At 37.1% G+C, this 11798-nt stretch overlaps 2 protein-coding genes across 3 annotated transcripts; both read right to left on the bottom strand.

The window, feature by feature from the left end:
- Nucleotides 1-836: 836 nt before the first annotated feature.
- On the bottom strand, nt 837-2987 carry LOAG_17614 (hypothetical protein; the record flags this gene model as incomplete). Its single annotated transcript, XM_020450275.1, has 4 exons — nt 837-963; nt 1049-1176; nt 1518-1621; nt 2105-2987. The coding sequence occupies 4 exons, from the start codon at nt 2985-2987 to the stop codon at nt 837-839; spliced, it is 1242 nt and encodes a 413-aa protein (XP_020306082.1).
- Nucleotides 2988-3061: 74 nt separating this feature from the next.
- LOAG_17613 lies at nt 3062-11798 on the bottom strand (the record flags this gene model as incomplete). 2 transcript variants are annotated; one of them, XM_020450273.1, is made up of 21 exons in its annotated part: nt 11657-11798; nt 11492-11558; nt 11200-11397; nt 10982-11100; nt 10757-10904; nt 10612-10684; nt 10163-10379; nt 9989-10078; nt 9705-9833; nt 9465-9576; nt 8893-8962; nt 8654-8777; nt 8196-8320; nt 7436-7713; nt 6836-6910; nt 6610-6752; nt 6379-6535; nt 5999-6143; nt 5746-5902; nt 4903-4955; nt 3062-3374 (listed from the first exon to the last, which is right to left on the bottom strand). In XM_020450273.1, the coding sequence occupies exons 1-21, from the start codon at nt 11759-11761 to the stop codon at nt 3062-3064; spliced, it is 2898 nt and encodes a 965-aa protein (XP_020306080.1). In that variant the 5' UTR covers nt 11762-11798. The 2 variants fall into 2 exon arrangements, with proteins under 2 accessions (XP_020306080.1, XP_020306081.1); XM_020450274.1 differs by lacking the exons at nt 3062-3374; nt 4903-4955 and adding an exon at nt 5150-5232.

The following is an 11798-nucleotide window of genomic DNA, read 5'->3' as shown; positions in this document are numbered from 1 at the left end:
GACATGGGTCATCTAAACAATTTATATTTTTACCCCATGGAAAGGGTAAAAACGGAAAGACACCACGAGGGATAGCAAATGAATAGCAGCAATAATAAATTATAAATACGAATGACTACTTTTCTAGAAACATTTAAATTACTTCCCTGAGCTCCTTCACCTTTTTTAAGAAAAGGATGGAAATGAGAAGTTACACATAATATGATGATGTTGCCGTTCCTTTTTATTGCAACTCATCATCATTATTTATTGTACAGTCCTTTCATATATCAGAAGGAAGAACAGTGATATAAAAATGCTTGCAATACGTTGAGCAAATAATAGAACTGTTTTACAACTGCAAATATTTAAAACACTTGTAACAAATGAAAGGAGGCCAGCCTTACTTAACATCGCATTATTTAATATAAATGTTGGTAATTTGGCCTGTTGGCGAATCTGCTGCAGCACACAGAAGCTCCTATTTGGGTAAACTTCCAGCTGACTTCCCTCGAATCACTAAGACTTTTCAATAACTGTGTATGCAAGCACTAAGGATTCCTACAAATGCGAATAAAAGCAATAAAAATATCTAGAAATGCAGACAGACGAAGAGGCAAGGATACAGGAGAAATGACCCTTGGATCGACAGGTACATTGGAATATGAAATATATAATGGAAGTGAAAACTCCTTAACAATAAATGAAAATTAAAAAAGGAATTTGTCCGGTTCACCTGAACCCGTATCCAATCGTTAAATGACTAGCAAAGAGAAGCAGCTTTTTAGGTTTGCTGACCTCCGACAACTAGAAAGGAATAAAAATATTGAAAAAATTTGTCCATTATCACAACCATATCACTTTTTGCTTTTCTTCGATGTAGAGCTCTTCAACACGTTTTTTTTCTTAAGCTTCTTTTTTGCACAGTTTTGACAGTACCAAGGAGCGTCATCTGGCGGTGCAACTAATAAACCCACACAACTCCTGAATTATTACAGAAATTTCGGTGGATTTATGTGTACGGTAGCCAAAAAGAGCATATATTGACATTTATTAAAAAGGAACTTACCAATGAAACCAGTTATCACATGCATCACAACCAACCATATCAGTTGCACCTTCTACATATGCTACCGAACACTCTGGACAAATCCACATAGTATCCAACGAGTCATCACTGTCCAGGGTGGCTGATTTCTCAAATGAACAAAAAGATAAATTTAAAGTCATTGTAAGTAATACAATCACGATTCCTAGCACAATAAACACGAAGCTCAGTTCCATCCTTGTCCTTAATTCATATTTCATCACTTTCCAGCAAAACTTATCGCACACCCTCGCCTTGGGATCTCATTTATTTAGAGACTCGCTGGAAACTTATACTTGTAGCATCACCAAAGAACAAACTTAAAGGATAATACTCCTTTCTGCTACATCCTACACCTTAATTAAAAAGCAGGTGGACAACCCAACAACAAGTGGTGTGTTTCTGCTCAGTTCTGAAAATCATGGACTTCCGAATGTTCTGGAAATATTACCTTATCCAAAGATTTCACTAGCGAATCAGCAGTCGACGACCCACTCTCGAAGATATCACTGTCGGCGCTGCATCGCTTTGACAGTTGTTCTTTCGCATACATGACTGGAAAAAGAACTACAGATTTCGAACTAAACATGAACCAATCCATCAAAACATGCTTAGCCATCAAACGATAAGGGAGTGAATTTTAAGAAAAGTCTTATTTACACGACCTCACCGATATAGGTCCATCATAATTCACCAAAAGATTTTATAAGCTACGCAACAGCGTCAACCTTCTGCTGCCCCATCGTCCAATTCCTAAGACTGCTTCCCTTTCCATGGCTGGTAAATCTACCACACTTAATGATACGAACTTTTTCGACTCATACAGACAGCTCTTACTCCAAATACTTCCATTAAAGAGCAGTAGAGTTTGGCTTTGGTGGACCGTATAGAATTGATGTAAGCACAGTAACTGGATTCAAGGTGCTCATATAGGTCTAGGGATTTCCCTACCCAACATTACCCAGCAAAGATGAATAAATTAAAATGTAGGAAAGGGAACGTAATCCAAAGATGAGAGAGTTAATGAAATGCTGTTACCTCGTTCAGGTTTTTGCACTGAATCGTATGGAAGATGGGAATTGTTCAGATCACGCGTAACTTCATTTTTACCGGAATTCTTCGTTCTCACATTACTCAAACTGCCGAAGCTCTCGTCTTCGCCAGAAAGTTTCTCGATCTCCTTGATGCTTTTTCCAATGCTGTGCTCTTTGTCCCGACCACCCGAATGCTTTTTTCGTTTCTCCTTATCCTTTAATTCCTTGTTACGACCTTTAACCTTTTCTTCCACAACAGTCCTTTCGCTGTGATGTTTCTCCTTCTCCTTTGACTCGCTCAAGCATCGCCTCTCTCTCGTATTTTTCACGTCCTTCTCCGCACCTTTTCCACGTTCCTCATCCTTATCAACACTTTTCCGCTTACGTCGCTGTCCTGATCCAGCAACTTTTTCCAACTTCTCCCGATGCTTCTTGTCATTCTCAGCAGCGCAACCACCGGAAACATCCCCCGACCTCACTCCCAGCATTCCCATCTTCTTCCCCTTCCCTTTACCACTTTCATCGCTTCCTTTCCTTTTCTCCCCATCAGTCCCCTTCTCTTTTTGCCGATCTTGCTGTGTTTCCTTCTTTTCATCATCTATTCCTAGACCTTTCTCATCTCGCTTACCTTGATCCCTTTCCTTCTCAAAAACCTTTTGCATATGGTGTGATCCTTTTTCTCGATCATTCTCCTTCATCTTCTCGAGACTATGATATCGCTCCTTTCTCTTTTCCTTCTCCGTTTCTTTACTCTTCGACTTCCCCGAAAAGCGGTTTTTGATAAATAGTTTCTCTTTGTCAAATAGCAAGTCACCATCGCACATACGCTTAAAAGAATCCCTTTCCAACTTTGATTTCACCGAATCCAACTCAGTTCCAGCATGCATCTGATCTGGTTTCCTTTTCAATACTTCTTCCAAGTTTCTTTTTATTGATTCCTTTTCTTGACGTCGTCCATCAGTCAAAAAATGTAGTGAAACCATCGGCAGATGCTACCTGTCCCCATCCTTTTTGGCGTCATATCTTGGATACAACTTTCACTGTTTCTTTCTTTCTCCATAGCTCTGAACATTTTTTCAGCTGAATTGAAAGCGGCAGCGCCATAGGTATCGAAGTAGCTCCCTAAAAACTCTTTCTTGCCATCGTCCACGCGCAAACGCTTACCCGTTGGTTGTTGCAGATAACTTCTTTGTTCAAACCCAGCATCTGCTCTAGAAGTAATTGGATTGGTGGTTACTTCTGCTGGTCCTTGTCCACCTGTGAATCCACTTCCCCTGAAATATTTACCTTTACTCTCATCAAACATACGACATTAGAGCAACCTATTTCGAATCCGCAGAAGGTACCCCGAGTTCAACTTTGCTCAGGAAGTGCTGAGAGCTGGAAATTTTGTTAAGTGCTTAAATTAATCGGAAATAAGAATAAAGATATTGGATAAATGAGCTACTTAAAATTGCACAGGAAATCCAGTTATCGATACTTCGACGGTTCTGTTGGGCTACTAGGAGACTATATGTAAAGTGTAGAATATACCGAAGCGGTATAAAACTGTGGTAAATAACTGAAAAACTGTCTGCAGCACTTCCCAACAAAACGTGGTTTTGTAGGTCCAGCAACAAACCGAAAAGAAGAAGGACGAAATACTTGTGGTGGGCAACGGTATGCTAGATACAAGACAACGTAAAATGATGTGAATACAAAGCTGTTTGGCTTCCGCGTACCACTGAAGACCTTAAGATAATGACCGGTTTTTAAGTACAGCACGGTGGGAAGTAAAAACCTTTATTTCCGAACAACCAAATCGAAATTGTAACATGACACAAAGCACCGGTGCGTTATTTTAAAGTCCTCTTGGCGTGCTGGGCAGCGGGCATCAGGCTTTTCATCCGTTAATAGTACAAAGTTATTACAAACGCAGAATAATAGAAGCTGTTAAAAGAAGCGAGACGGCGCCACCACTTCCCAGCAATCAGAGGGCACTAAATAGTAACGCGTACACTTAATTCAGATAAAACACCGAGACAACTAACCATCAGACTACGACCAGTTGGGAGTACCATCCGCATCCCCCATTTTCCGCATTTCATTTTCTTTATGAACAATACTTTTGAAACATGATGAACACGGTGAAGACGCTCTTAACTAAAAGGTATAAAGAAATTAGGGAAAGTGCTAATGGGAGGGTGCTAGTCGTTGAAGTGCTAGTTGTTGCGAACGAGCACACAAAACTGATTGCAACAAGGTAAAAACTGTGCTGAAATATAACAACAATGGGGTAACAAACACGGCGCATTTGCAATCCTACATTTAGTTAAGCATTTCCTTCACTGACGCTGAATGTAGTCATGTGTGCAGAAAAGCTTTGAACAAAGCTCTTTGAACAGGTTGAGATCTCTATGATCTTACTGTACAGATGATCCTGAATGACTAGTTTTACATACAGTTAAAGCTTATAGAGCAACATGAAACACTGAGGTTATGACAGTGCAGTTTGCAGTAAATAGTTTAGGGACAAAGTAAAGGAAACCAACAAGTACTGAAAACAAGAAGAATCTGTACAGAACCGTAAGAATTTATCGACTGGGAAGAGATGAATAACTAGGACAGCAAATGGTTTCAAGATTTCTAAGATTAAAAGCAGAGAACGAACAAGGAGAGAGGGATAAGAAAAAAACCAAAATAAAGAGACAACGAAAACACTATTTAAAAATCTGTGGAAGCATCAGAATAGCAAAGCTTATAAAATACAACATGTCCACCTGTACGAATTTAAAAATGCAACTGCATCCTCACATAACTTACTCTTTAGTTCCAAAAGTCCTTGTTTTCAACGGCAATTTCGGCAGCGCCTTCAACTGAAAATTTCACTGTCAGTGACTAAACTAGTCCCTTTAAGATATCACTCTTTGAAATATAACTGTTTCTTTTAAACTATGCGCAAACATTCGTAAATAACAGTAGCGGCAATAAAAAAGAATTAGCTTTCTGGCACAATTCTTACAGAGGAGCAGCAGAATAGCAATTAGCAGTTCGAAGTGGATACTTCCATTCGTCTAGTAATACAGTTTTCGTACGTAAAAGATCAGTGGTTATCACGTTCTTCTGGCACTACCACTCCGTGATTTGTTCATCCTATTTATTTTAGCTTAATAAATGAGTGCAGTGGTTGAACGACACAATAGACTTCAATATTTGTTAAATTTCGTCCTCGAAATATGACTTATTACGAGAATGTATACCCTTAAAACTGAGTAAAAGTTATAAGTCATCTCATTACCCAATAAAGTAGCTTTTTCTAACAATAACAATCAGTTCTCCCCGTTCTTAAGCTTAATGAGTTAACGTTCACAAATTATCAGACCAAAAATTTGCTCAATCTGTGTGACATACTTTTTACCTTTAGTCTATGAAAATACATTTTTAAACAATCGCCAGCAAGTTTCTTCCTGGAGAGAAGTTGGCTGCAGAAGCAATCCAACAACCACATCAAATTCTAAGCCCATTCATACCAGTTTACGGTCAGACTATTCATTAACAATAGAGATATGAAGACGAACAAACAAATAGAATGGACATGTGACGAAAAACCATGACGACAAAAAAAAAAGAAAATGAACACAGTGGAAATTCATCTAAAAAAATAACCTCTGCTTTGGTCACTGGCTGTCGTTTTCTAGGTCTAATATTTCCATCAGATTTAAAAGATGTATAAGGACTGGTAGTTTCTGTATCTTCTAACTTGATTGCGGGTTGTATAACCTGGATGTTTTGATCGACTAATGAAGGAATATCTCTCCCTGACCTGAAAATATTAGTAAAAGTAGCAACTGAAAGACCGAAAAAGAGTAACAGTTGAAGAAAATATACAAAATAAACAAGTTAAGGAGGGAAAACTTGCAGTTGGGTAGACGGCAAAGCAGAAGTTAGGATATCGGGCGAAGTTGCAGAGACGATGCCTGATGGCGAAGCATTAACACCACTTGAGTTAGATCCAAATCGGATTTTTAGTTTAGGTATTTTCGGAGCAGGCATTTCATCTGGCACTGTAACAAGTTGTTTAAAGCAGAAAAAATCTTTCATGGATATTTGATACTTGATATAGCACTCTGTTCAGTGCATAATTTACGAAAAATGATGAATCTTTAACTAAAAGCTATAATTCGATTCATTACCACTTGAAATAAGAAAAGTTACACAGCTAAGAGAGTACGAAATAATATAGACTTGAATTTGTACACTATGGACATAAAAAATGCAAAACAATTCTACAAGGCTTACGGATATGCTCGCTAGGTCGCTTTAAGCAAAGCTTTTCAGGTCTTAGTTTGATATATTTCTTCTCCTTGTCTTTCGTCTTGCTTTTCTTGTGTTCTTTGCACTTCTTTTTATCCTTTCGTTTGTGCTCCTTGCTGTGGTGTTTATCTCGATCTTTTTCCTTGAGATCAATATGTTAACAAAGATTCGTAGCACTTTTCAGGCTCCATAATCTACTGTCAGTAAGAAAATTACCTTTCTATGCTTTTTCTTTTTCTCACAAATACTTTCCGCAACTTGTGACTCATCGACTGTAAACGTAATTGTACTTGCGTCACCCTGCACACTCTCTGGATCACGTTTCTGCTCCACCTCTTTGACGGCCCGTTCGGTGCCACCTAAATAAAGAATATCAAGGATGCACGATGAACGAAGACCAAAAAAAAAGATATCTAGGAAAGAACAGCAGATAAGTCCATACTGGAAGGTGACAATGCAGTAAATATTTTCTGTCCAGTTGACCTTGATAAAACCACCTTGAGCGTCTTTAGATCTTCTGAAAAGATTTTTCTGAAAGATATAACAAGAAACAGCACAAATTTCAGTCAATGCACTGCATCTCGCATTAGTTAAAATAATAATCATAAAAGTTAGTTTCAAGTCCGAATATGTTGCAGTGAAATGCATGCCTCAATAAAAAACAGAGCGATGAGATATTCAAAAATTTTGAGGATGATATAAAAACGCTATTACTTGTTGGAAGATGGAATAAACTGATTCAATTCATGTATATCTTAATTATTTAAATATGGGTAAAGATATGAAATCTGAATCCTTGTCAAAAGGCCGATATCTCCATCCTAACTGTGATTTAGCCCGCAACAGAATATAACGTGAACTGTTATATCAAACAGCTTTAAAGGAATCAAAAACTAAAATTATATTTGCAAAGATATAAGAAAGCAAACAAAAAAAAGTGACACATAAATTTTCGACATAAATTTTCTACTAGTCATACTAATGAAGATATACATTAAAATTATCATACTAATGAAGATATACATTAAAATTAAAAACTTACGAGATGCAGGAGTATTATCAGTTATTGAACATTTCGTGATGCCATCTACAGTCCCTGATAAAGAGCTCTTTGCTGTTGTCTTTTTCACAATTTTTTTCCATTCATTGGCTTTTTCGCCAACTTTACGCCTCTCCGACTTTCCTTTAGTAATTTCGTCTAATGTGTTTTTACTCGCATTTCTTTTACCATTTTTCTGAGCTTCATCTTTAATTCCCTCCTTTACTTTCTCTACAGCTTTACTGCCATCACTAATATCATCTTCCTCTACATCACCAGTCCTATAAATTGAATTACTATAATGCGATGTGACCTCATAAAATGCATAGGTCTCTGAAACTTTAATATGAAAAGAGAGCTGTTCTGAAAAAATTTTCCGTTCAAAGATGAAATATCATAAAAACCAAAGAGCAGAGTAGGATGCAATAACTGGTGAGGAAGAATGAGAGAGTAAAGATTGAAACAGACTGACATCAAAACGAAACAATTTACAAAACGGTCTACTAAAAATTCTCAGGAAAAACAAAGCAACTGCTTAACGTTCGAAACACCAACACCAATAAAGGCAAAATGGAACCGCATGACGCTTCCTAATATATGCAAGTTTTTTGACATAAGCCGTTGAGATGTGTTGCATTATTGGTTAACGGTACATAAAGCTCATAGAAGTTATAAGCATTCGTTTGTTTTTATATCTATGAAAAATAAGTGATCGATTAGTAAAAATAGTACGGACCATTTGATTGGCATACGTTGAACATACCTATCTGCGAAATGCTGCGGTGTCAATACTTCAGTCACTTGTAAACCACCACTACTAGCACTTTGACCATCATTCATCTTTAAGTTCACTGGTTGTTCATGTTCAAGTTCATCAGTATCGTCCTCCTGGCAAATATAATGCGACGTCAACTTCTTTCGGTTATGATAGTTAAAGAAATAACTTAAAAAGTCCCCATCACTGTATTTGTGATTCGGAAAATGGAAAACATATTATATTAGACAATTAGTTAGATGTAAGGAATGAAGGCAAAAATGAATTTCGTTTCTACTAACATGCAGTACTTCGCTGCTATTTTATACTGAACAATACCATCATGGGAATCCTAAATCAGTGTTTATAAAAAAATTGATTTGTAGCGAAAAACAATACAAGTCTCTACCTCTACGACACCGAGAATAGAAAAAATTTGAAAACATAATGACGAAAAATTATGTAACCTTTCCACAAACTCCTACGTCTTCTCCACTACTTTCGGAAACAATGTGCGAAAAATGAACGTCTATAAGAGGTTTCTCATTCGCAATATTCTTCAAATCAACTCCATATTGCTCTATTTGATGGCTGGAATATGTCAGATGCGCATTATTCACAAAACACGCATATCCATTTTAAATATTTCGGAGAGAAAGGGTAATTCCTTCAAATTATCAAATCAACTCATAGAGGTGATACTTACTGTTCTGAGGAACTTGGTTGTTTGTGCAATGCTGGAAAAACGTTTTGTTGTTGGTTCTCTGATTTTTTCGCTGAAATAATTTGTGTAGTTCGAAGAAAAGGCCAGCCAAATTTTGGCAACTAAGGTGTTTTTGCCATTAAGATTAACCTCTACATTTGTAAACCTAGGTTATTGTACTTCGAATCCAAAAAGCGAGGGAATAGCACCAACCAACAGTGCATGAAGACACTGTTTAGGTAAGGAACTAATGTAAAAACACAATAATTAATCCCAATAATGAGAGGTGAGAGAACATTTCATACAAATTTCCAAAAAATATGCAACCAGTAGCTTCATTCAACCTTAACGACAAAATTGGAGATTAACAAATTTTCATAATTCCAATGCCTCGTTGCGTAAGGACGTGCAGGTGATCCTTTAAGCGCAACCTTAGTGAAAATTTGTATAAGTACACCATTTCCTTTAACCCAGTAACTTTGAACTCACCCAGCAAAACCTCCACAACGACCACTAAACAAATCAAAAACTAAAGCTAGAAAGAAAAGTAAGAAATAAAAATATAGATGACATGCCTTGAGCATCACTTTTAGCGTCAGTTGAACAACTCGCAGTCGTACTTGTCTTTTCATTTGCAAGGAATTTAATCGCTACCGGAACTGAATTACTTGTACTTGGATTTTCCTCCTGGAAGATTTCTTTTGTATAATGACTGATAAAAGAAATTTGAGTCACATATATACATAATTAACACCACAAACGCAAAAACGACAAACAATTTTATCTTTAAGCTTTTCTTTGTCATGATGCTTTACTTTCTTTTCCTTAGTCCAGTCTTTATCTCGATCTCTGTCTTTTTTCTTTTTCTTTTTCATCTTCTCGGTCGCAATACTCTCGGGATGTACTAAGGCTGATGGTGGCATGCCAAACATACCAATCGACCTCTGCAATCATCAACAGCTAATAATAAAAACACTCTAAAAAATGAAACAAGGAAGTGAAGCAGGGAAAGCTATACACAAGCTCATTGTCTGCAAGAGAAATGCAGTCGAATTTAAAGGTAATAGAAAATAAAGCTAAACATGAGAACTAACGTTACCTGTACAAAAGGCTTATCTGGTGAATCCTTCTCTTTAGGACTTTCTGCTTTCACGTGATGTTCGTCGCAATTCTTTGAACTACTGGCAGACTGCAATATCGATAAATAAACAGATAAGGATGCTCACAATAAAACATTTATATTCCGAAAAAAACATCACTAAAAACATCTCACTTCATGCAACGACCACTTTTTAGGCTTTGTTCTAATACCATTGCTTGTTGCTGTACCCGTCGTCTGTAAAGCTGCGATATTGGCACTACTTGAAATACCACTTGGTTCTTCAACCACTTTTTTGGATGGCAATTTTTGAGGCCGCACAAATCCCAATTCTTTAGCTGTCGATCCACTAAAATCAGGAAAGGAGATCTTCGGTTTTGTTACCCTTCCTCTGAAAAATGACATCCTATAATAAAACTTTATATCTTATAATAAGATGGAAATTAATGTAGAATGAGTAACAGTTATGTATTCACGCTCCATCTTTTGCGGATTCACAAAAGATTCAAGTAAAAAGTTTGCGTACAGAAAACGTAGCCAATAAATAAATACGGTCTTACTTTGTCATTCGACAAAAAAAGGGACTTAAGAATGAATGCATTTAAAACAAAGACTTCGCTTACCGGGGTGTAGATCTGCAATTTTTCACTGACCCTTGTGTAGCACCTTTCACTGCTGAAACTTCGACTGCTCGAACTGTAAAATAATATACAAATTAACATTTCTTTAATGCATGATAATCAGTTGCCTGAAAAAGAAAGGCATCACCTCCCACATGATCGGAGCACCATTCTGGATGCATAGCAGGAAAATAACGAGGTATATGTTCTGGTCGTACTGCCAATTCTTTATCTGAGACTGGCCCATATATATTGAGCAAATTTGGCGAAGATTTCCTAATTGGGAAAAATGGTACCTTAAAAGTGAGAAAACGATGAACAATTGATGTATTCAAAATCAAATACGGAAAAATATCAATAACGAGTCACTTACACTGTTTTCTAGAGGATCATAATGGACCTGCTTCATGAATGCGTGTAATTCTGCTGCACTGAACATAAGTTTTCCAAAAACCATATTAGCATCCTCAAAGATGGGATATCGTCTCCCAGCTTGAAAAACAAATTAAAATATATTTTCAAACCCTTAAATAAAAGCAATTTATTTACTAAATATAACTAAGGTATAATATATTCCTGCACCGTGCTTACCGTGTTCAGCGAATACTTTTGAATCAATCCAAAGTTTCTGCATGTACCGTTTGCAAAGGTCAGTTAGGATGCTCAGAACGGATTCGTGACAAGTTGAGAAACCAATATTATCCATCATCTTTACAACAGATCGTGTGAGATAGTGAAGGGCATAATCCTCCGGGGCTTCAAGTGGACGAATTGTTTCCGTTGCAGTGCCTAAAATAAAATTCAGAGCTATTAATATTAAATGTTGCAAAAAATCTTCGAAAGAAAAAACTGTCGTTAATTTCACCAGAAATGACCAACAAACCTTGACTTAATAAAGCAGGCTTCCTTGTAGCTATCCAACTCTGACTTTGCTGATTTTCATCGGATCCCTAAAATCATCCCAAAGCAGTTATTTCCGTTCTTTCAACTTAACATATTCCATATATCATACTATCCAAATAAAACTATTTCCAGAGAGTTAACTTACCTCCTCCTGTGGCTGATCTTCAACGACCTTCGCACTGTCATCATGCGTGGATGGTATGACCTCATCAACATGACGATCTGTCCCCGCAACATCTGTGATCGACATAGCGTGACCTGTTAGTGGCAATCACGCTCAACCTCAA

Source organism: Loa loa, assembly GCF_000183805.2.
Source record: "Loa loa unplaced genomic scaffold supercont3.102, whole genome shotgun sequence".
Taxonomy (NCBI): domain Eukaryota; kingdom Metazoa; phylum Nematoda; class Chromadorea; order Rhabditida; family Onchocercidae; genus Loa; species Loa loa.
The sequence above is the reverse complement of the archived record's forward strand: the minus strand, read 5'-3'. Positions and strand labels throughout refer to the sequence as shown.